This window comes from Eretmochelys imbricata, chromosome 1 (assembly GCF_965152235.1).
Source record: "Eretmochelys imbricata isolate rEreImb1 chromosome 1, rEreImb1.hap1, whole genome shotgun sequence".
In the NCBI taxonomy this organism is placed as follows: Eukaryota; Metazoa; Chordata; order Testudines; family Cheloniidae; genus Eretmochelys; species Eretmochelys imbricata.
In genome coordinates this window covers 98,093,898-98,120,046 of record NC_135572.1, presented here as the reverse complement: position 1 = coordinate 98,120,046, position 26,149 = coordinate 98,093,898, and the positions used below count along the sequence as shown (strand labels likewise).

The 26,149-nt window shown below is 41.9% G+C and overlaps 1 protein-coding gene across 1 annotated transcript in view; it reads right to left on the bottom strand.

Annotated features, from left to right (window-relative positions):
- The window catches only part of DNAJC3 (DnaJ heat shock protein family (Hsp40) member C3), a 67,399-nt gene that overhangs the window by 6,176 nt on the left and 35,074 nt on the right, over nucleotides 1-26,149 (bottom strand). The window contains exons 5-11 of the mRNA XM_077812721.1: nucleotides 21,272-21,424; nucleotides 18,730-18,911; nucleotides 16,083-16,202; nucleotides 13,618-13,723; nucleotides 13,413-13,533; nucleotides 2,947-3,079; nucleotides 1,197-1,345 (exon numbers count right to left, since the gene is read on the bottom strand). Of these exons, the coding sequence (XP_077668847.1) occupies nucleotides 1,197-1,345; nucleotides 2,947-3,079; nucleotides 13,413-13,533; nucleotides 13,618-13,723; nucleotides 16,083-16,202; nucleotides 18,730-18,911; nucleotides 21,272-21,424 (964 nt within the window). The remainder of the gene's footprint in view (nucleotides 1-1,196; nucleotides 1,346-2,946; nucleotides 3,080-13,412; nucleotides 13,534-13,617; nucleotides 13,724-16,082; nucleotides 16,203-18,729; nucleotides 18,912-21,271; nucleotides 21,425-26,149) is intronic.

Below are 26,149 nucleotides of genomic sequence, written 5' to 3'. Positions count from 1 at the left end.
CCAACCCAGGAATGTCGTAACACTCAATTTAAAGATAAGTGAGTAAGAACCATTTTGAAGTTTTAATGTCATTCCTGGCCAAAAGGACGGGTTAAAAGTTAAGATCAACCTGTTATTCTGTGCCATGTTCCAGTAACAGAGGCAGAATTTTAGTTTCCTGTTATAAACACATTGCAAGTCTAAACAGGTCTTTCCTACCCTGTGCTACTAACCATATGTTCCACTGATTTGAGGTGGAATTACAGGGCCTCGCCTCTATACTACTTCTCACATGAAAAATATCAGGACAGCTACTACACTCTTAGAAGACTTTCCTTGGGGCATTGTCTTATGTTTTTCATTAAAGCCTTTTAAGAACGTCTCACAGTGACTAGGGTCCTTATAGACCTTTTCAAATTGAGACAGAGGTTGTAAACTCTCTAGGACTAATCCAACAGCTTCATTACAGTCCTCATGCCATTCAGTGGTTTCAGCATGCCTACTCCTCCCTCCCCGAAACCTGACAGCTCATTTGTAGCTCATCCTCTTTATTTCCTTATCTTGGCCAATGCAGACATTGTAATTTACAGATAGAAAATCTGTGATGTAGATTTAGCAATTCAGTGGATTTTATATTGTGCAGGTGATTTATAGGTAAATAACAACCTCCTTGCCAAAATAGACAAAACTACGAATCTTTGCTGAAGGCAAAACAGAAGTTCAGAGTTTCTAAGCCAAACTATCATTAAAATGGAACAAGACCACATGAATTTTATCCAACTTCCCTCAGCTTTCTAGGGAAAAAAAAAAAGTCTATCTTAGTTTAGGATACCTTTGAAATTCAGTTGTTTGGTTTTATTTTTTGAGAACTTGGATTTTGGTTAGAGGAGAGAGGGAAATACAAGGTGATCATATGTAGCTTACAATGGCTAGCTTCCCTATTTCCATTTACTATACAAGTCTGTTTTGGGTTCTTATCAAATTCATTAAAAAACAGTATGATATTCTTGTATTGCCATTTCATGGCCAATAATGTGATAAAAATAGAATACTAAAATATTAGGGCTGGAAGAGACCTCAAGAGGTCATCTAGTCCAACCCCCTGCTCAAAGCAGGACTAACACCAACTAAATCATAATAAGTCATAATGGACATCACAGTTGTGTTTGTTCCATCCATTATTCTGAAAAGAACCACTGTGTAAATTTAATCAATACCTGGGTCAGTAAGTACTTCTTTAGCAGCTGCTATATCAATAAACTTTTTCTCTGCCGCCTTCTTCTCCTCTTCATTCTGGAAGTTATCAGGGTGCCACTGAGATGCTAGCTTTCTGTATGCTTTTATGATTTCTTGTTTTCTCGCATTTCTGGGGAGGGAGGAAATTAAGTTACTTATAAAGTTTCCAACTGTTCATGTGCCACATTAATGAGTCTGCAATATAATTATAAATATGGTGATACAACAGACTAACAGGCACCAAGAAACCCAAATATTCACTAGTTAACATTTTGCTGCTGGCAGTCAAGATTTCTCAGACAATAATGGCTTCCTCCAATAAGACTAGTAGAAAACAGGTTGCGATTTTAAGTAAAACAAACCCAATTTTTCAGTTTACTTTCCTCAGAAAGCTCATAATTTATGTATTATTATTAAGTACTCAAGAGAATGTTAGTTGTTCAATATCTTCAAATTTTTTTTAGGTCTCTGAGCGGAAGAGTGTACAATAGATTCAGAGATGATTGAGTCAAACACAAAACTGAAAGAGGAAAGGAAGCAGGGTCACCAAAATAAGATTGGTAAAGAATGTGCAGAACAGGATGGGGTTTTTTTGTTTTGTTTTGTGTTGTTTTGTTTTAAATAAAAATCATTATGTTTGTTTCGATCAGGCCCATGACAGAAGTGAGTTTTTAAGAAGTATTTACTAGCTTTTTTCCAGCAAGTCTTCTTAAACTGTGCCAAGATATTGTGCTCTCGGACATGAATTTTCCTTTTACTTCCCTTCCATAATTCTCTTCTGTCATTCTTTTGTTTCCCAAACTGCTTGCCTACCTTTTTGCTCCATTATATTGGGAACTCTTTGCTAATGAGGGATTGTCTCCTTGTTTATTGCCAGTTAGCACTTCTTTATTCTTTATTCGGGGACTTTCTGAGCAAATGCTACTTAGAGGCTGAGAAAAACCCCTTATGACCACATAAAAACTCAACAATTTTAAAGTGGAGGGAGAGAGAATAGGGAAACATACCCAAAAAAGCATAAAATACAAGTGGCAAATCTTAGACTATATGATTAATGACTGACTACGTAAAACAGAGATGGGAAAACTACAGCCCACGGGCCCGTCCTGCCCAGCCCTTGAGCTCCCAGCTGGGGAGGCTAGCCTACAGCCCCTCCCCTGCTATCCCACCTCTCCCGCAGCCTCAGCGCACCGCACCGCCAGCGCAGGAGGGGGCTGCACTGCGGGGGCAGGAGAGAGCAGGAGGGGAGGCTCACCTGCATCCTCAGGGGATCAGGCGGGCTGTGCAGGTGGCAGGAGCACGGTGAACGCGGGCGGAGGACTCAGGAGGAACACCGGGCGCCAGTGCAGCCAGACGGAGAGAAGCGGCGCTTTGAAGGGGAAACCGCCACTTCTTTCCTGCTGCGCAGCTGCCCCTGCTCCTCCTGAGTTCTCTGCCCGTGTTCGCAGGGCCGCATTCTGAAAGGGGCAGGGATAGGGGTCGGGGCAGTCAGGGAGCAGGGGGCATTGGATGGGGGTGGGGTTGGTCAGGGGACAAGGAGTAGGGGGGGTAGGAGAGGTCGAGGTTCTGAGGGGGGCAGTCAGGGGGCAGGATGTGGGAAGCGACGGATAGGGTTTGGGGAGGCACAGCCTTCCCTACCTGGCCCTCCATACAGTTTTGGAACCCCGATGTGGCCCTCAGGCCAAAAAGTTTGCCCACCCCGATGTAAAAACATTTGGACATTCATCTCACCTTTTTATTCCTAAAATTTTGTAATAATCTCTCTTCTGAGATTGCTTCAACATCCTCTGGGCTCTCTCTAGGCCTTCACGAATCTGTTGGTCATTTTCACTGTTGGCCTGAGCAGTCTCATAATCTTGAATAGCTGCCCATAAAAAATGTAAGACCATATTATATACCTCACTAAATCAACCTTACTTAAAAAAAAAACACTCAATTTAGATTAAGTACTAACCCTATCCCTAGAACTCAGATGTTTTGCCACTATTATTTGTGAGCAGCAAAACTAATTGCTAAAACTTCATGAAAAAAGTCTTAATTTTGTCATATTTTCCTTGGTATTTGTAAGTATCAGCCAAGAACTGTATTCTGACTCCTACTCAATGAAGTTCATTGATTTATCTGCCTATGGTTTCTTAATGCACTTTGGAATCCCTCAGATACTCTGGAATAAATTGTGATGCCCCAGAGTAAATCTTGTCTATACCAAGGGGTTTGCACTCCTGGCTAACTCAGTGTAGGCAAGGCCTAACTCACCAAAGCAAGGAAATTAACTTGTAGTTTTTAATCCTTCGAATATGGACGACACCTGGAAACTGGCAGCATCCCATGGCATCAGAAGGAAGTCTGGATCTAGTTCTTGTTTGGGATGGGGCAAAGAGGGTGGAGAGAAGGAATTCAGGACCGAGTACTTGTTGGGAGAGGGATTATGTGAAGATCCTGACTTTAATTTTAGACTCTGATTGAAGTGGGGCCCTAAATGGATCTAAGGAAAGTCAGGATCAAGCACTTTTTTGAATGGGTAGGGAAGGGAGGAAATGGGACTTAGTGGTTGGTCAGAACAAAGTTTCCTTGTAGGGTCCACTGAATAAAAGAGTGGGAAACATGCCTTATAGTGACAGACTCCAGAGACTTGAACAGTTTTGCTTAAACAAGAGAAAGATAAGGGATCACTTGATCACAGTATGTAAGGCCCAGATCCCCAAAAGGACTTAGGTGCTGCTACCCTCAGTGTTGTAATACTCAACTTTTATAAAAATCACAGGAATCCTCAAAGCTTAGGCTCTCTGTGCAATGCAAAGGGAGAGACAGGCAACTGAAAATAGAATCCACAAAAGCCAGCATTCTAGGTGTGAAGCTCCCTAAACTCACCAGTGGGCAATAATGAAAGGTGTGTCCTAAGCCTCAACCCTCCCACAGAGTTTGATGCCAAAGTCTGGGTTGCAGGAGGTGCCTCTCCTCTGCCTGCGATCTACTCAGCTCAGGCGCCTTGCAAGAAATGCCAGAGGTGGTAGGTATTCCACAGTGGAAGAGTTTCAGCAGGAGAGAGAGAGAGAGAGAGGGAGCCCCGCATCAGAATAGCCCACAACTCTATTAGGTTAGGGTGCTCTCCTGAGAGATGGGAGACTCCTATTCAAAGCTTTTCTCTCTATCAGGCAGAGAAGAGGGAATTGAACCCAGGGCTCCCACACCTCCCGAGTACGTGCTCTAACCGCTGGGATAACAGTTATAAGGGAGGCACTGTTGTATTACTTTAGATAGAATATATGGGCCAGAAGGTAAAAGGTGTTAACATGAGCCTAGCACTATTGGACAGTGATAAACAAGGTTTGGTATGGAGAGACCTCAGCCTCCTCACTACCATGGCAAACACATGAGAAAACACATGCCACAGGTTAGAAATGTTTTGATTAAAACAAGGCAAAAAGCAAAATTGAGTGACAATACAAAACAAAGTTAATCAAAACCTATTACAGCAGTGGTCCCAAACTACTTCTTTCTCACACACACACACACTCTCTCTCTCATCCCTGTCCATGCCCTCCCGCCCTCCCTGGAACCAGGACCAGGAGCACCACCGCAGCTACAAGAGGTGGGGACATGGAGAGGGGCAAGGGGGCCAAGGCTGGGGCCCTGGGCACAGGGCCAGGATCAGAGCTGGGTGGCGCTCCCGCCTGGCCCATGGTGAGGGCTGGCCCAGGCTCCAGCTGCGCCTCCCAAACATTCCTCCCCACAGTTTGGGGACCTCTGTATTAAAGTGTTTTTCAGGAGGATGAATATTGGTTAGAGCAAGGGTTCTCAAACTGGGGGTCAGGACCCCTCAGGGGGTCATGAGCTGTCAGCCTCCCCCCCAAAGCCCACTTTGCCTCCTGCATTTATAATGGTGTTAAATATATAAAAAAGTGTTTTTAATTTATAAGGGGGGGTCGCACTCAGAGGCTTGCTATTTGAAATGGGTCACCAGTAGAAAAGTTTGAGAACCACTGGGTTAGTGTCTTATTTTGTTAAACAGTCCCTTTTAGTGGGGAAGGTTAGCTCTGTGGTTCACTTCTGAATCTGAAATGAGTCACTTTTCTGCTTTTGACAAAACAGAAACACAAGGGGGTGAAGAGATAGGATAGCAAAGATGGAGGGTATATGGATTTTGTTGATGTTCTCAGGATACAGGGGGGCATATGAGTCATGGACAGGTGCTTTAGGTTGCAAGGTCCATCACAATAGCTGTTACTCTGTACCCCAAGTCACCTGCCTAGGCAGAGACACCATCTGGTTGGCCTGGCAGGTCCCTCTCCTTCACTGGTCCTCAGGCAGAGCAAAGCTTGTGGTGCGGGTGCCGTGCAGTTGATTTCAGGATCAGATAAAAAGCAGAGAGAGTGTATAGGAGGAAGACACTGCAGGACAGAAAGGGACCCACAAAGGAGAAGAAGAAAGAGTAGGATCTCACACATTAGGCTGGGGTCCTCACTGGTGCAGCGATAATGGTCTAGCATCCCAGTGGAGTATTAAGGTCTGGTGTCACCCCAAAATCCGTCCACTGCATCTGTGGTGATGGTAAAAAAATTTCTTCTCCCTCTCCACCTTAAGCCTCTTTGTAAGGGCTCCAAAAGGGAGTAGCAGGTGGAACAGACTGTCCTTTTATTATTTTGTTTACCAGTTAGGCCTTATTTCTGGCACACCAATTTGGGTTCATCCGTTTCTGGTCCCACATGTCTCTTATTTACTAGGAATGATTTTAACACAGGCCTTGAGTTCTATTAATAGGCCTTTTTGTTTGGACTAATTACGTTTTTTGTCTCCCTTTAGCACTTTTTCCCCATGAACATTTTATTGTTATAGGTTACAATGACATTTTATGAACTTTTACTTACTTTTTACAGCTGAGCTAACCATTAGCGTAAATCTGTAGGCCCAGTTATTACTACAGCACCAAACCTCCACCTCCTTGATTTTAAATGGGCTTTTCATCTGGTAGGCATGCTCTAAGCATGCAAATTGGGCCCTGTATGCAAAATAGGTGGGAGAACACCTGTCTTTATCTAGTTTCAGAGTAGCAGCCGTGTTAGTCTGTATCTAGTTTATCTAGTTTGTGGCTCATGCTGGGACTTCATCCAGGTGCCTAGAATGAGAAAGCAGCGTGCATGCCCAGGGGCAGAAACAGATACATGGCGGACTTTTACAGCAAAAATGTAGGCACCAATTTAGATGCCTACGGGATTAGGCAGCAGCCATGCAGGGGATTATGGATCTCAGCAGCACCTACATTCCTTTGTAGCTCTGGCCTTAAATACTTACATGGGGAACAAAATTCTTAAAAACCCTTTATCAATCTAGCAGACAAAGGTATACCAAGATCCAATGGCTAGAAGGTGAAGCTAGAGAAATTTTGACACGAAATAAATAAGGCAAAAAATTTTAACAGTGAGAATAATTAACCATTGGAATAATTTACCAAGGGTAATGGTGGATTTTCCCTAACTGGCAAGTTTAAAATCAAGATTGGATATTCTGCCTAAAAGATATGCTGTAATTTAAACAGGAATTAATTCAGCTAATCCTATGGCCGTCAGACTAGATTATCACCATAGTCCTATGGCTTTGGAATCTATGCTTCAGCAACAAAAGAGAAATAGAGAAGAGGCAAAGGCATAATGAGAGCATTCTGCAGCTAGGATGTATACAGCAACTGGCAGGCAGGTTGCAACCATTAGCACTGGAAAGAGAGGTGACCGCAGTTATACCACTAGTCTCAAATACTTAATGCAGTTGGAGGTTGCATTACATAGGACCTATCTTCAATGTGCAGTTGTTTTCAGCCCTTGGTTCCCAAGCAGCATATGCTACAAGGCCCCCTTTTACATGGGTTTATTATGGCAATAGAACAGCTAATCATCTGAAATCTATGCACACATTTACATACCATACTGTTATATTTGTTTAGGAAGAAACAATATTGTATATAAATAAAATTTTACTTTTAAATCCCATACATAATATATATGTTTCTACTTTGACTTCATCAGATGAATACTGTTTTTATTTCAACAGCATGCAGTCTTTATCAAATACATAAGCAAAATACTGTAATGACTTTGTGCAAAGGGATTAGGCATTTTGAAGAGGTATGCAGTTTGTTTTGTGCTTTGTTCATAAGAGATAGCATGTTGAATCACTGGGGCATTAGAAGTATTCTTTCTAGATTTGATTTCTTCTTTTAGAAGAACAAAGCATTTCTTCATAAGAAAATTGAATTATTGCCATAAAGTAATAAATGAAATACTTAGACTTCAAATTTTAATATTCTTCAGTAGACCTAATTTGCATTTTATGTGTAATGAGCATTTTCCCCTTCACTGTGGTATAATCTTGAGAGTCTCATTATAGGTCTTATGTTTCCTAAGTAAGAAAAGTCTTTACATCAAGATTATTTTCAAGCAGATGTTATTTCTCAGCAGGTGTTACATTTATCTTTTTGCTGTTTCTGTGCAAGACAGCAGGAGGTGCTAGCCAATTTATATTAAACACTTGACAAGAGTGTGATTTTGTTTCAAGTAAGGTATTCAAAAACAAAAGCTAGAAAGAATACTTCTGATGCCCCAGTGGTTCACACTATCTTTTACAAACAAAGCACAAATAAGATTTCTATTCATTCTTGTATGGCTAGGTCATCTGCTAGCCCCACGGATTTGTCACTTGAACCAAAGCACTTTGCCGCTGCTTAATACTTTGTCCAGTCACTTAAAAACACAGCAGGCTATATCAGCCCATAATATATACACTACTGCATCTGCTGAGGATAATGAAAATGCAGGGACTTCTCCATTACACTGCTTTATTGCCCCATAATGCTAAGCACCAGTGTAATTAATTTGCTCCATAGAACATGAAAGGGTACGTCCCATCATGAATTCTTACAAATGAATATTACAGACTTGGTGTAACAGATTGCTCATTTTTACTGAATGCCAAGTACATCTACAGTACACTGCTATCAACTAAGAGTTTAAAGTAAAACATTTTCTTCTTCGAGTGCTTGCACATGTCCATTCCAATGTAGATGTGAGCATGTCCTGAGCACAGTTGCTGGAATATTTTCCCGTAGTGGTATCTGTCAGGTTGCCTCTAGTGCCCTCTGGTGCTGTGCACTCGTATGGGCGGTATAAAGCAGAGCACTTCTCGTACCTCGCCATGAGACCCCAGATCCAGACTCCGGTACCGAGCCCAGCGTTGAGCCTCAAGAATAGGCCCCACAGGTCCCGGCTGATACAAAGGGTGGGGTGGGTGACCCTTCAGCCAGTCCTAGCCTCCTCTTCCCCAGATGAGGCTGTGGTGGCATTGGGTGTGTCCCCTCTGCAAGATGACCACAAGGCTTACCAAGACTTACCAAAGCAGGTGGCCTGGATGTGGCTGATTCTGTGGCCAGATCTATGGCCACAGCAGCAACCACACACACAAGCTCATGGTTGCAGTCATCGGGTTTTCCCCTGGAGGTACAATAAACCCTCCAAGACCTCCCCTTTGAAGGGTCCTCATTCTTTTTGGAGCAAACTGATGCTAGGCTCTACAGGCTTAAGGATTCTAAGGCGACTCCGAAATCCATGGGGCTATATACCCCAGTGGCATCCAGGAAGCATTACAGGCCCCAACAGACTGCCGTTACTTTGCCCAGCCAGACAGGACCTGCAGAGGAGGAAGAACAAGGGGTTCAGGTGTAGACCGCCACCGGCTTTCACAGCAGGGCTGATGCAGGCCACCCCCAGACAGTCAGAGAACTTGAAGCACTCCTTTTGACAAAATGCTTGAGGTAGACCACTCAATCCCTGCAATATTGGATCCAATTACCCCTGTTTTCGAACTGCTTGTCCCACCTTCTTCAGACCTTGGACTTTCATTACTTCAGACCCTTGGGTACTCACCACAATAGAAGTGGTATACACCCTCCAGTCTGTGTCTATCCTGACTTCCCACTCTCCCTCTTCAGGGACCCTTCTCACAAGCAACTTTTGGTACAAGAAGTCCAATCCCTCCTTTGGGTGGGAGCCATAGAAGAGATTCTGCATCACTTCAGATGAAAGGGGTTCTATTCCTGTTATTTCCTAATCCTGAAAGCTAAGGGTGGTCTCAGACCTATCCTAGACTTGCGTTGTTTCAACCGCTATCTCAAGAACTTAAAGTTCCACATGGTCTCTCTGGATTCCATCATTCCCTCTCTGGAGCAGAGGGATTGGTATGCCACCCTCAATTTAAAGGACGTATACTTCCACATATCAGTTTTCTGAGGCCACAGAAGTTTCCTAAAATTTGTCGTGAACCAAGTAAATTACCAGTTTGCAGTGCTTCCATTCGGCCTGTCAGCCATTCCACAGGTTTTTACCAAATGTATGGCAGTGGGGGCAGCTTTTCCTCAGGAAACAGGGAGTGCATGCCTTCCCATACCTTGGCAACAGGCTAGTCAAAGGCCAGTCAAGAGCTCAGGTGGAATCCAACATCCATCTCATCCAATTAACCTTCTGGGCCCTAGGCATACTGATAAGGACACAGAAATCCTTTGTCCTGGTGGAGAGGATAGAGTTCATTGGTGTAGTTCTCAACTCCATTCAGGAAAGAGCCTTGCTTTTGGAAGACCGGTTTCAGACAATTACTTTTTTGATAAGGTCCTTTCAGACCCACCAGGTCAATAACAGCTCAAAAATGTCTGAGTCCTCTGGGCCACATGACATCATACACTTTTGTAGTGCAACACATGAGGCTGTCTCTCAGACCTCTCCCAGTGTGGCTGGCCAGGGTGTATTCACCTACCCAGAATCATCTGGATTCAGTGCTCACTATGCCTGCTCAAGTCTGTGGTTCACTGACTTGGTGACTGAACGACTGCATGGTCGGTGCGGGAATGCCCTTTTTGTGGCCCCACTCTCTAGTCTCGGATGTGTCAGCATTGGGGAGCCCACTTAGGGGCCCTCAAGACTTAAGGCCTATGGTCTCCAGAAGAGCTCTCTCTTCATATCAATGTAAGAAAGCTCAGGACAGTCCATCTAGCCTGCCAAGCATTCCTGCCCCACATTATGAACAATGTAATTTCAGTTCTCCTGGACAACATGACTGCCATGTTCTATATCAACAGGCAGGGCAGAGCTGACTCCTTCCCCTTATGCCGGGAAGCAATCCAGCTATGGGAGTTCTGCATAACGCATTCAATCCATTTTGAGGCATCATACCTACCAGGAAAGCAGAACCAGCTGGCAGAGTACCTCAGCAGGTCTTTCTTCTCTCACCATGAATGGTCCCTTTGGCCAGACATTGCAGAGGGCATTTTCCAGTGGTGGGGGACTCCTCTTATAGACCTGTTTGCTACCTACAACAACAGGAACCAGTTCTGTTCCCTGCAAGGCCACAGCCCAAGGTCTCTTATGAATGCCTTCCTGCTATCATAGATAGATCACCTGTATTATGCCTTTCCCCCATACAGATAACGCAAGGTTCTGATGAAGATCAAGTGGGACTGGGCGTGGGTAATTCTCATAGCCCCGGCATGGCCCAGGCAGCATTGGTTCGCCACCCTTTTAGGCCTCTTGATGGACACCGGACTGCTGCTTTCGCTACACCCGACCTGATCTCCCAAGACCAATCGGCTTCTCCACCCAAACCTCAGCTCTCTTCATCTGACAGCCTAGAAGCTCCATGGCTGAACCCTGAGGAGCAAGTTTGCTCCGAGCAAGTCCATGGAGTCCTGCTAGGCAGTAGAAAACCCTCCACCAGGACTACTTACCTTGCAAAATGGAAGCACTTCTCCATCTGGTCCTCCCAACGCAGAGTTCTGCTCACACACAGTCCTCATTGCAACTATGTCGGAGTACCTTTTGCATCTCAAACAACAGAGTCTGGCTATTTCTTCAGTCAAGGTTCACCTAGCAGCGACATCAACCTTCCATCCCCAGGTCAACCACCAGTCTGTCTTTTTGCATGAGATGGTTATTAGTTTTCTTAAAGGCTTGGAGAGGTTATACCCCCAGGTAAGAGAGCCTATTCCTCCCTGGGACCTAAACCTTGTCTTATCAAAGCTACAGCTCCCCCGTTCGAGTTGCTTGCAACATGCTCGTTGGTTCATCTCTCCTGGAAAGTGTCCTTCTTAGTGGCCATCACCTCAGCCAGAAGGGATTTGGAAATCTGTGTTCTCACATCGAAGCCTTCATATACGATCCTCTTTAGGAATAAGGTGCAGCTGCATCTGCACCCAGTGTTCCTCCCGAAAGTGGTTTCGCAATTCCACTGCAATCAAGCAATCTTCCTACCAGTGTTCTTCCCAAAGCCGCATGTGAACAGGGAGGAGCAACATCCGTACTCCTTAGATGTTAAACGTGCCTTGGCATTCTATATACCAAGAACCAAGCTGTTTCAACGCAGTTGCTTATATCGAGAGCTGAGAGGCTGAAAGGCCTTCCCATCTCCACCCAGAGAATCTCATCCCGGATTAAATCATACATTCGTGCATGTTACAAGCTGCTCAGTATTCCTCCTCTAGCTAACCTGACCACTCATTCCACAAGATCGCAAGCCTCGTTGGCCACTTTCCTAGGACAAGTTGCTATTCAGGACATCTGCAGGGCAGTAACCTGGTCTTCGGTGCACATGTTCTCAATACACTATGCCATCACCCAGCAGGCCAGAGATGATGCCAACTTTGGCCATTCAGTCTTGCAATCAGCTTGTTCTTGAACTCAGAGCCCACCTCCTCCGCAACTGCTTGAGAGTCACCTACACTGGAATGAACATGTGCAAGCACTCGAAGAACAGTTACTAATATTTCTGTAACTGTTGTTGTTTGAAATGTGTTGCATGTGTCCATCTCGAAGAACAGTTACAGAAAGGTTAGTAACACTTTTTTTTTTTTTTTTTAAAAGGGACTAACTTTTTTAGATTTTGCAAATAGTAAAAATACAGGCATGTAAGTTCTCTAGTGAAGAAAGAGTGGAAGGGATAAGAACAATTAGTGCTGCACACCTCAAGAGAGGCATGATCAGGAGTCCTGTTGGCATGACCAGAGTGCAGTGAACCTAGCACTGGAAGAAAGTACACACTGTACCTTCTTAAAGACATAGTGAATGTCAATTCTAAGCATGGTCCCCTCCCAGAGGCTCTCTGTCCAACTATTCTCTATGCAAGTGCACTGAATCTAGTCACTGCTGCTTAGGCATTATAACCCTATTCACAGTCCTCCTCTGAGCAACACTTCAGAAGATTAGTCCCATCTCAGAATATATGTAGCAGGTTATGTTGTGCTATATTTGAGGGAGTGGCAGCATGGGGACCCTCCTACCCACTAAAGGAAATTAGCTCACCAAACCATGACATTTTATTACTACCTCCTTTTACATAGCTTGAAATGTTATTAATGGCTATAAAGTTATCCATTTATTTTGAAAATCCATCATCAGTAACTATTTCTAGTGACAGTAAATTCCATAGGCTGATGCATCAAACATCATTTATCTTTATTAGGTCTATATTGACATCTAATTTCATTATGTATCCCTTATTTCATATTTGGGGGCAGCATAAAAAGAAAGAAAGGGGTCATCAAAATTGACAAGGGCATAGTGGAAGCTGAATACTGTACTCCAATTAAGTCTCTTCTAATTCTTCTTTGAAGGCTTAATAAATCTAGTCTTTGCAATCTCTCCAATATGTCACATCAAACCTCTAACCATCTAAGGACTTGTCTACGTAGCACCAGCAAACCACTGTCGTTGAGTAGGATTTGTAAAGTGCTCTAACTGCCTTGTGTAGGCCCTGCTGGTGTGCTCTAAAAGATACCTAATTTCTGTTAATGTAGTCCTGGCACTTTTCAGAGCATGCCAGCAAGACCTACATGGGGCAATTAAGAGTATTAAGTTAAGAACTCCTCTGGCACACTTTGCTGTGTCTTGTAGACAAGCCCTTAATTGCCCTTAGCTTATCATATGCTTTTAAGACATTTTTGCATAGGATAAAGATAGGCATGTACTGCTGTCTTAATAACAATTCAGTTAAAAAAAAACCCAAGTATCAGCACTGATTGGATGCCACAAAACGTACTGTAGCATCCAACCATTTGTGAAGATTGCCAGTAACACTGAAGCAGAAGTTGTGTATAGGTCTGGAGGAATTATTCTTGTAGTATTCTTTAAAGTTTGAAATCATAAAACTTAAGACAAAAGTTTTACCTTCCTCATATTGGTCTTCTAATAAATAGGCTTCTGCTCTGTCCTTTAAAGCATTCACGTTAGCTGGTTCCAGCAGCAGAACTTCTGTGCAAACTTTTATGGCCTCAGCAGCCTGCTCATTCTGGAAAGGGGAAGGAAAAATGTTTGTGTTTGGTTTTCTTGCAAAATATTATTTACTCACAAGGGTAAAAATGTTCTTTTTTACCTTTGAGAAGCAGTGACAGATCCTTTCTTTGGCACGAAGAGTGTAAATAGGGACCTTTGGCTCAGTTTTCATTACAGATTCATATTTATTGATGGCATCTGTGTACCTATTTTAATTGTGAAAATAAACTGAGTATTTAAACACAATTATTTTCTAAGCAACTGTATCAATTCTTCAGTGGTCATTAAATGTAATAACTCATACAAAGTAACTTGGAAACTGTCACTGGGCAATTTGTTTTGTTTGGGATGATGTGCATCTCTTGCAATGCCTCTCTCAGCCTCAGAGGCTGTGCCTGGGCCAGCAGGAGAAAGAAAACCCTTAGCCCCTTTAAGAGCTTCACCCCCATCCCCTCTTCATGGGTTTGAGAAGAGGAGGGGGCTCTTTGGTTGATTGATTGGACAGATGCATGCAGCATAAGCCTATTAGCTCCCACACACGGAAAGGGGAAGGCTTATAAGCTCTCCCCCTGCCCCCACCTGGAAGCACCATTCTGCATTAGGAAGAAAAAGTCCTCCCTCCCTGCCTTGGGGTTACAGGAGGACAGAGTTTTGGGGCCTTGCTGTGGGTATCATGTAAAGAATTTTTCCCACACTGCCAGCTTGGCCAAGCAGAATGACCTTTTTGCCTTCCTTTCAGCAGCCCAGGGATCCTGTGGTTAGGTTATGTTGAAAAATTCACACTGTTGCTACTTAACAGGTGCCGAGTGCAGGTATTTGTTCAAGAGGGAGTCTAGTTCCCTGAAAAAGTGGTATTAGATGAGATTAGGAGAAAGCATCTCCTAAAAAAGGTGAGCATGGAGTTGGTGCTCCTAAGGTCCAGTACAGTGAGAAGATAACCCCCTTAAACCTCACATAAGGGTAAGGCAGTGGAGTCCCAGCTATGGGCTGGGATCAGGTCAGTTGGGGAACAGATTACACAGGTACAACAACCTGCACTGGATGAGTTATTGCTGGAGAGTTCCCAGATGTGTTACTTAATAAAGTTATGACTAGTTAAATCACATTTCCAGTGGCTTGTCTGTTTTTCTGCAGTGTTCATGACAATGCTCCTTTGCATACTTTCATATTCAAGGAGGCTCCAGAATGAAAGCATCATTTGATGAACAATTCAAGTGAACCAAAAGAGAGTGACTATCATGCTCCTGTGACTCCCAACAGCTTAAAGAGCTGAACCAAGGTTTATGTTTTTAAATGCACAAAAACTAACATTTGTCTGAAATGTAAGATTTTTCTGAAACACAAACAGAAGTGCAGGGTTAAAGTTTCCATTACATCCCTAACTAATCACATAGTGCCTAGATTCAGGAGCTCAAACAATACATTACTATGCACCTCATTGTGAGCTGGTCTCAGGCCCCTTCAAACAAACGTGGGATGAATTAAGGCTGGCATCCCATCAGAGAGAGTTATTTTAATTTTGTTTGTTGTGCGTGTTAGCATACCGAAGAAAAGTTCTGAGCACATTACATATATAGCAACTTTCAAGGCTCCAGTAATTTTCTTGCTTTCCGAGTCATGACAAACTCATGAAAAATGTATTTGAAGGCTGTGGTGATACTTTATTTGCAAATATGCTGAGATCTCCACCTTTAAACACTGATGCATTAAAAGACAACATTTAACTCAGATTAACAGCACTGACACTTGAATTTACCGGTGAAATGAATAACCACATACAGCTTTCCAGAGACGCCACACAGTAAACCAATAAAATTACTCAAAAACTGAACTGATTTTTTTTAATATTTATCAGCAACTCTGCTGATAAAATTTTGCTTTCTTTGTCATTTTGCAGTACCGTAAAGCAAACTAGTTTTCCTACACACATACTACTAAGTATAAGAAATGCACATTCCAGATTTCATTCTCAAAGTTAAAAAAGAAATCTGCTACCACACTACATTTCAAATCCAGATAAATGATGAAGAGCTACCTCCACTCGATCACTGTGCATAGCACAACTACGGTTATGTGTTTGACAGTAAATCATACAAAACTGAGAAGCAGCAAGGAGCAGAAATTAAAAAAAAAAGACTATTAATCACATCTAAGGGTTGGGATGGGGAGCCCCATTTGCTTGGCACACCTATTATCAAGGGACAATTTGTAGTAGCATTGATCTTTATTTATTAGTTATATGGCGCTATGACATTTGAGAGCTGAATACAAACATTGTCTGTGCCTTGATCTTATAATTTATTTCATGCAAAGAACAAACTAAAATGGCAATAGGCCATGGAGAGTAGGAAGGGAAGCAGGTAACAATAAGAAGGAACAAATGCTGCTGATGGTACAGGTGGGTTGGTGTGTATTTTTAAATTGAAATTCTCATGGCCATGCCCAGTGTTCAATCCCACATGACAAACACAAAACAAAGCAAACTATCTCCAAACCTGTGAAGTTTTACTGCTTCAGGAGGAGTCATAGCATTGGTATCATTCAGTAAATGTCTAGTGCTCTTACCTGCCTTCTCTGATGAGTTCCTCTGCTGACTCGATTTGCTTATTAAGTTTCTTTACTTGTTTATAGTGAGAAAAACACAGCTTATGGTCCTGGTCAAGTTTCAGACACTCTCGGACTTCACTTTTCATGTAGGAAAAAGAAACATTAAGGGATTTCAAATAGAAGTAGAGGACAGTATTTTTAAAAAGCTGTCTGGAGTGACAGATTTTTCTGCATTGCATTCTCTCTTCCATTCAAGAGCATGTTAACGTGTGAAAATTAATGAAAACCATCCTGAGTTTACAGCTTTTTTCCCCATTACTTTATGTTGCCAGAAATTTATACTCCGCATAAAGTTATACTATATATTACATTAGATTGTTCTCTAGTGTATATTTTCAACTGTTTTGTCTGGCATTTGATAGTTATTTGTCACAGCTATCTCTGATGACTTATTTTTGAGTATGTTCTTACTCCACACATACCATTACAGTCAATGTAAGCATAAAAACATTGTACGCCTCCTAAACCAGAACTGACCACTCTGATGGGACTCGGATACTTGAGTCAAAAGACGTCTTCAGAGAATGCTTATTTGCCTAGAACCCATCCAGCAGGAACACTATATTTTAAAATTGGCCAGTGTTCTTTGAAATTCTCAAAATGCAGTGGTCTAATAAGGAAAGTCTTGGATTGGTACAGCTGTCATCCTGTCATGTCTTATGTCATGTCTCAAAAGGATAATGAAAATGCTGACATATGTCTCTGCTGAGAGCAAAGTAAAGTCCTTACTGCATGAAGCCAAGACAACCTAAGGAGGAAGGGACAAACAGAGGAACAGACATGAACTTGGGGGCCTGAGGAATAGTAGTAACTTAACTCATGAAGTCCGGGAGCTACAAAACTTTTATCTTTCTAACGATCTCCTGACGCACTCTAGCATGCTTTTCACATCCCAGAAAAGTGAGTGCAGATGCTTCTTTTTGCTTTTATGGATAACTTCTCTCCACTGTATGTTTCAGTGTTTTGCTTAATTGCACTTACAGCTTGGATTTGGCCATGAATGGGAAGAAAATTGATGTGGCCTGAATGTCCTAGGAGACAAAATAATCTCTGTATACTTGAAGAAAAGAGAACAAGTGGGGTGGTCTTCTTCTTAGAATATGCACAACATGCCTCAGGTGGCCCATGACCGGGATTCATCACTGAATTTGGTCCACCTGTTGGATCATTAGCTTCCCTGGCCCAGGCACTGACAGGGAGTGCGATGTGAATGCTGATCCACACCCCAACAAGTGGGGTTCACTGATGTATAGCTATCCAAGGTCACTCAAAAAAGTGGGGGGCCAGGAGGGGATACAATCTTCACCCTTAGAGATACCATATCTGCTGGAAGGGGATCCATGCTAGCATGAAATAAATACCCAGGCTTAAGTAGAAAACCACACTCATTTGAGGTTTCCAAAATCCCTGCCCTCATCCATCCATTCTGACATCCACTCTACTAACAAGGAAGGGAGAGAAACCTAAAAAGACAACTCAGGATCACTGTTCCCTCTAAGCTGTGCGCGTGCACACAGATCCTAAACCCCGCATGCACGGCAAAACACCACACACACAAAAATTTGCACAGAAGAAATTTTTTGCGCGCACAGCCTGTCAAAAATTAGAGGGAACATTGCTCAGGATAGTAAAGCTGCAATTCCCTGTTCTCTCAATTTCCCCCATCTCTAACTCAGTAGTTGCTTTTCAGTAGAAGTACTGTGTGACAGATAGCAGGGGGCAGACTTTCTTCCAGAAGATTCTAATGATGCCCTCTATTCAGCTTTTATTATGCAAGTGAAAGCAATGGACATTGCCTTCTCACTGCCCTGAATTCATCACAGCTTGTCAAAGTACAAGAGCACAAAGGCTGACCTCTAGCCAGACTTGGTCTGAATGAACTTCAATCTGAGTACAAGTCAGATGGGGTTTGAATGATCTGGGGACTAGAAGAGAGAAGACAATACAGATGGCACTGAAAAGCAAAGTATCTGTTGATCGTATACGGAGTCCTTGATCTCTAAACCCAAAGTATTTCAATCTTTTCAAAGCAATTGAGATCCTCTGGACTGTTTCCAGTCTCAACACCAAAGTCTCATCTGTATCCATATGAGAGTAGGTTTTTGCATTTAGAGACTGTCCATGAAACATTCTCCAAATACATTCACAAGAGCCCACCATGGAAGGCCTTTCTCTATTTGGATCAGTTCATTCTTGGCCAATCTGGCCACCCTTCTTCATTAATTCCTCCTTTCTCACTATTTTTCACTGTGCCCATTTTCTTTTGTTTGACAGACTAGCTGGCTTTTTTTGAGCCACTAGGGGAGCAGCAGTCTCTACCCATAGAGATGCAACACACACCAGGCTTTATTAGGTTATTTTAATTATTAGTGTACATCTTATGCAGAGTTCCAGGCACCATATCTTGTGCTAAAAAACACTGAAACAAAACAAGAACGGTACAGAGACAGGCCAATGAGTACTTCCACACGACTATGTTGACAAAAGTGTCTGCACTAATCCTACCACTCACTCATTATGCATTTCACTATAGCAGATGGGTCAAACTTCCTTGGCATGGGCTTTGTGTTTTAATCTTTGCTATTACATACAATAGTAAACTTACCTGAGTGACAGTTCATGGTCCCCCAGCTGGTAGTATATTGTGCTGATTTTATAGAAGGCTTCAGTGTTATCATTCTTCAGTTTGGTAGCAGCTTTTAAGTCACTAATGGCTTTGCCTGGTTCTCCTTCCTTTATATAGCATTCAGCTCGAAGCTCCCGCAGCTCTGCATCCCAAACGCAAACCTTGAGAAACCAAAATGAAAGCTAGACTTTGATCTGTAAGCATTTCTCTTGTTTTTAAATCCTACCTAATTTCATATTGCCTCTTGTGATGGATCAGTGTTCTAATCATGTGCAGAGTGCTTGAAATTTAACATCAATGCACTTCCCAGAGAGCAGAGATATTTCAAAGCCATTCCTCCAACAGATTACAGAAAACAAGTTATTTAGAAATGTGATTTGTAACCCAGCAGATGAGCCCACTCAGGGAGGCATGCTTGAACCCTCACCACTGCTGGAAAGAACTGGGACAGTGCGAGCCTGAAGGAGGGTGGCTGGAATCCTAAATTATTACAACTTCCCCCTATTACTATGGAAGATAAGAATTGTGATGGCTGAGGTGTCTACTGTCCAAATAGACATCTGAAGGAGGCTTCTATATCAACATGGTGTGCAGGTCTGTCCTTAATACTTTTGGCAGTACAGCTTTAGAGGGGGACAACAACCATATCTCTCGAATAATCAACTGTTAACGTTTTTCCCGGATATAAAAAAATGAGTTTCTCCTTCTGTAATAAATATGTGGGTTGGTTTGCTGTCAAAAAATGACAAGGCATCAAAACCAAAACATTTCATGTTTTTCTTAACTCTCAGTTTTACAGGGCTAGGTTTAATCATAACACATCCCCCCTTTCCCCCCATCCCATCCCTTCCCACACTTTGACTCTTTTACAGTTATGAAATAAATGCTACAATTGACAAATGATCGAAGTTAATGTGATATACCCTCAAATAGCATCTCATTTTGTTACATCTAACAAAGGGGACTCAGGGAGATAGCACCTTACTCTGAATAGTTATAATGACCAAAATAAGATTGTACAAGTATGATTGTAATATAGATATAATTACATTTACCTTCAACAGATAACCCACTAATTCTTTTATTACTGCTTTGGGCTTGAAGGATTTGTCTGTAATATCCATACAAAGCAACTTCAACGGTGCATAAAAGCAGTGTACATATTCTGACATACGAGAAGACGGTATTTAAAATGTTTAATAAAGCAATAGAGAGTATGTGCAACTAAGTTACAAGATGCAACTAGGTTACCAGATCAAACTTTAAATTAGGAATTGAGTATACACATTTTTATTTATTAAAATTCTTCCTCAGGGAATTGTACGTGAGTCATTTATAAAATTTCAGTCCTAGCTAGACTGAGTATAAAGGCAAATAAGAGTAATTTATTTTGTAGATAAACGACGGTTCTCAGAAGCACAGTAATGAACTATCATTAAGCAAGCATGCCTAATCTTTAGCTTACAGAAAATGTCAATATTAATTCTGGTATTTAACTTACATCCTGGACCCAAAAAAAGTTAGATTTATGTAAATGCAAGTGTTTCTATTCCAAATTTGTGTAATTTAATCAGTACAGATAATGGCTGACAATTCTGCATTATCAGTACTTTACCATCATCATTAAATGTCAAACAAGAGTGAAAACATTCAAAATTATGGATCTCACAGCAACATTAATTTTGTCTCATGTATTTCTTATATTACATGCATGTCATGCATAGATGTTTTGTGCACCATAACAGAATGCGTGTAAAAATCTTGGCCAGGAATTTCTTTTAATGTTTTCTTGCATTTTTTAGAAAAAATGAAAAAACAGCATGCTAGTACACTTTAGAGTTGCCCACATCTGAATATGTGACCACTGACTGAAGAGTCAAACAACAAGATGGGATACTACAATTCAGGTATCTGAGGATACGGATGTGCATATGGATACCAGTGTGTAGTTTAGCTGCATACTATTTTTGATCCTTCACTACTTTTCTCTTACCAGTTTCCCCTACCTCCCGAAGTGAGGAAAGTACACAGTTCTCATTGAGGATGCACACACACATACTAAGTACTAAGTTCAACGCATGTGAGTTTCTTGGATAACTGCAGTATGACTGAGAAAATTTAAATTATGCGACACACCTTTTTCATACTGGTAAAATTCCATTCAAACCACCATGTCCCAAGAATACTGAACTTTGGACTGAGGGAAAGGACGAGAAATTTAAGCACAAAAAAGTATTAACAAAAAGTCATCTATACCAGAAGGCTAGGTTAAAATGGAGCAATTCCTCAACATAAATCCACAATCTCCCTTTCTTTAGCGCTCTGTCCTGCCCGACGTTGACCACCCTCAGCTCCCAACGATCCCAATGGGAGTTGACAGTGCTCGGTAGGATACAGCCAGCAACACAAGGTTTTTGCATCAGTGCAGACTTTAAAGTTCTATGTTAAAAAAAGAAACATACACGTCTACCACAGATAGAAATTCTTATTTCTCTTCAATTATATTTCCTGTAGAACTTACTTCTAGAATCCCATCAAGAAGACTTATAGCAGTCGTGTAATCCTCCTGACGATACAGAGACAGTGCCTGTGAACGCAGACGCTGCAACTCATCAGATTTCGTCAGCTGAGACCGGGCTTCCTTTTCCTCATTATCACTGGGATTAGATTTGAGCTGTAAATGTAACAAAAAGAGAGAGACTGAACTCCGGCTGCTGGAGGTCTGATTTTGTTCTATTCACCAGCTTGTACCATGGAGAACAAACCAAAGATGCTACTGAAGTGAACTGAATCATTTAAAACTCCCTTGGAAATGTTTCTAGTTGGGAAGAAAGAGTTCTTTGCCACTACATAAACTGTTATAATCCAGAAAAGTCCAGTTCCTTTTGCTCTGTACTAAAAGTTCATCACTTTGACACTTCATTCCTATGTAGTATACCCCCTCAACTGTATTCTACTTAATCCATCTCTTCCATTAGGCAGACACAAAATACAGGATTCTTTTATACAGTACTTCAAGGTTAGTAGAGGATTTACCTGTCCAATGTATTAGAAGCCTCACTGCAAATCAGGTATATTTACATAATGAATTTATTGTGACTAGTTCAATGTTATTGTAGAGATGCAATTTTCATACCTCCTTAGAAAGGATGGCCATAGCAATAGATACAGATGTTTTAAATCCAGGGAGGGTTCATATGTCAGTTGAGAACTCCTGGACTCTGGAAACCAAGAAATGTCAGACTTCACATAAATCTTCTTTTAGACGAAGCCTGAAGGCCCTTGGTTCCCAGACGCTCTCCTTCTGACCAGACAACCACCAATACAGATTCTCGGACACTACTGTGACAATTTATTGTTTGAAGAGACGGGGTGTATCTTGGCTGTCCCCTTTTATCCCAAGAATCTGTCCATATGTGGGGTTGGGGCTTTGCATTTGGCAAGAATGAAGATCACAGCCTACAACAAGAGCTGGAGAGGGATGGATCACGATGAGTGGTCCCAAAGCACTCAATGACAAAACAGATTTTTACACAATGATGTCAGGTGGATGTGATCACATTTGCCATTAAGTCATGCAGGTTATACTCCAAAGTATATAAGAATCCAAACCCAATGTCAGACACATTTCATTTTGCACTGGGGAAGAGGCCTCTTTATTCTGTTACCTAAATCCTGAGAAAGATTCACCAAGGCAGAGGCCAGGAGTTAAATCCTGGCCCCACTGAAGTCAATGGCAAAACTCTTTTGGACCCATTCATTCTTCCCCTAATCTCAACATCCAGATTCTTTTTAATCTCAGGGAGATTGGGCTCTTCACCTGCCAAAAAAATAGCCCAACTACGTTAGCTGGGAAATCTTCATTTCTCTAAACACATAACTGGAAAAAAGGCAAGCAAACATTCTATGCAGAACACTAAACAAAAGGCTTTAGTAGAGGGTAGTAAAGAACTCCATCCAAATGCAGCAACTTGGAGAGTTATCGGTAGTGTAAACTGGGCAAACAATTGAATCAAATTACTATTTTGAGTCCACAGAAAAGTAAAATATTTTTCTGAGGTAAGTAATCATTCAAAGTGAGACACACTGATTTGCTCAGGTAGTGCAGTTAGGTGAAATGTATCCTAACCCAAAAACTTTCTGAAGAGGAGACATAATTGTCACCCATCAATGAGATATAGTGGTAGAGTTAGTCATCAATTTGTCAGGTTTTTGGAACAAATTAGAAAAATATAATTTGTTTGCCATTATTTTGTTTTTGCTTCCAACATTCTGAGGTCTCAACAAGTCTGAGCTTGTGGTCATAAAGAATATATTTTTATTCTCCCAGTTTGAAAAAATTTGCTGTGATTAGGGAATTCCCCTACAGACAGCAAGAATGAAATAGCCGGGCATCTTCCTCATTCCCTTTACCAATTGAATGCAGGGACAAGCAAGTGAGGGATCACAAACAATCCCTGACAGAGTTCAGATGGATAGGGGGAAGGATAAAGCTTCAGAGATCACAAGAACTGATCATCATATTGTGTGGTGAGAGAAGAATTGTCAATTAGTGATATAAACTAAAGGTCTGATCCAAATCCCATTGTTTTCGATGCGCTTTGGCAAGGCCCCGACTACATTAAATCATAGTATACAACCGGCTAAAAACTCAGGATGATCCTCAAGTACATTTCCATCAATGCAGACATTCCAAAACAGTACACACCCCAATTCAGTATTTTTCTGCACTGAATCATTTATTTTATTTCAAGTCCTAATATGTATTGGGATTACCCAACAAAACGAGCCTGACTTCAAGGTGGGTGCAGAATGGGGATGAAGAAAGAGAAAAGGGAGGGAAAGCATTTTACAACATGTTCCCTTTTGCAGACTGCTTGTCAGGTTAACAAAACCTGTATCTTTTCTATGGTTACTTTAGCAAGGAATAGACCCTACCAAGTACATAAACAATGCCTTTTTGATGCATTATGAATGAGACATCAAGAAAAAAAACAGGTACTGCCGTAATCTCTTCTCTTCTAGTAGGAATGAATGAAACAATAGGCTTTAAAATTCAAGCTGGGACTGGAAACGTATTTCTGCTTCTCAGGATTACATAACTACTTCAAAAGTCAAAAATCATAGCACACACAATTTAGCAAAATCTGACAAAAATATAATGCACACAAAGGTAAACGTCAGGAACTTGTGTCAGAGGAGTATTGTTCATAGGGTTTGTTTTAACTTTATATATCTTTCTCACCTGCCACATACTTGCTTCACTACGTAGAGAAGTTTCTAATATATATTTCCAGGTCAAATACTGATTATCGTAACATGCAATGCCCTTTGATTCCTCTGCTGCCACTAGAGATCACAACTGCAGCGTCAAAGTATTCATGCACTGAAATACTTTTTTTATTTCCAAAAATCTAATCTATTATTACTACCTACAAAATACTGTGGTTAGAGCAGAGGTTGAAAGAGTAATTTTGCACAACTGGAGGTGTTCAGCATGGGTGGCTGTATACTGCAGGTATAAGGGAGTTTGTTGTGGAGTGCAGGTTCCTGCAAATTCATGTGGGCATTACTAGAGGGTTGCACACTAGAGGGTCTGAAGGCCAAGCTACACTCCCAATGAGAGAGCAACATATGAAGCTGCTGCCAGTGATGTGCCAGCAGCAGCAGAAGGTACCAGAGAAATGCCTCTGCCCGAAGCAATTTGATAGATGGAGGGAAAGTGTACTGAGTGGGGAGGCATAACAGAACTGGAAGGGGTCAGAGACAGGGGTTGTGGAGGGTTACAGACACTCTCCAGCCCCTGCACTCAGATCTGTTTGGTCCTTTATCCTCCAGTTATTCTTTAACCTGCTCCTGATCCCTCCTGACCCCAGAATTTCAATGGTCCTCTGCCACCAGGACCCTCTTATAGTTCTGTCAAGGTTCCTTCCCCACTCTGAACTCTAGGGTACAGATGTGTGGACTTGCATGAAAACCTCTTTAGCTTATTTTTACCAGCTTAGGTTAAAACTTCCCCAAGGTACAAACTATTTTCCTTTTTCCCTTGGACTTTATTGCTGCCACCACCAAGCATCTAACAGATATATAACCGGGAAAGAGCCCGCTTGGAAAAGTCTTTCCCACCAAAATCCTGGGGAAGGTTTGTAAAAATCCTCACCAATTTGCATAGGTGAACACAGACCCAATCCCTTGGATCTTAAGGGCAACGAAAAAGCATTCAGATTCTTAAAAGAAGAATTTTAATAGAAGAAAAAGTAAAAAGAATCACCTCTGAAAAATCAGGATGGTAAATATCTTACAGGGTAATTAGATTCAAAACATAGAGAATCCCTCTAGGCAAAACCTTAAGTTACAAAAAGACACAAAAACAGGAATCTACGTCTCATTCAGTACAACTTATTTTCTCAGCCATTTAAAGAAATCAGAATCTAATGCATATCTAGCTAGATTACTTACTAAGTTCTAAGACTCCATTCCTGTTCTGTCCCCGGCAAAAGCATCACACAGACAGACACAGACCCTTTGTTTTTCCTCCCTCCTCCAGCTTTTGAAAGTATCTTGTCTCCTCATTGGTCATTTTGGTCAGGTGCCAGAGAGGTTATCCTAGCTTCATAACCCTTTACAGGTGAAAGGGTTTTTCCTCTGGCCAGGAGGGATTTTAAAGGTGTTTACCCTTCCCTTTATATTTATGACACGCCCCCCAAATCACAAATAGGGTGAAACGCTGGCTGTGATTTCTTCCTGGAGCTCTAAGAGAAAACAGAGTGACTTACCTAGGACACCAGGTGGGTCAAGGAACTATCAAACCCCTACAGGCCAAAGTGGATGCTATCCAAAAGTGGTCTGTCCCCAAGTCAAAGAAACAGGTTCAATCCCTCTTAGGCTTGGCCGGTTATTATAGGCGATTTGTACCACAAAACAGCCAAATCGCCGCCCCACTGACAGACCTAACCAAAAAGAAACAGCCAAATGCCGTTCAGTGGACCGAAGAGTGTCAGAAGGCCTTTAACCAGCTGTCATAAATATAAAGGGAAGGGTAAACCCCTTTGAAATCTCTCCTGGCCAGGGGAAAATTCCTCTCACCTGTAAAGGGTTAAGAAGCTAAAGGTAACCTCGCTGGCACCTGACCAAAATGACCAATGAGGAGACAAGATACTTTCAAAAGCTGGGAGGAGGGAGAGAAACAAAGGGTCTGTGTGTCTGTCTATATGCTGTTTCTGCCGGGGATAGACCAGGAATGGAGTCTTAGAACTTTTAGTAAATAATCTAGCTAGGTATGCGTTAGATTATGATTTCTTTAAATGGCTGAGAAAAGAATTGTGCTGAATAGAATAACTATTTCTGTCTGTGTATCTTTTTTGTAACTTAAGGTTTTGCCTAGAGGGATTCTCTATGT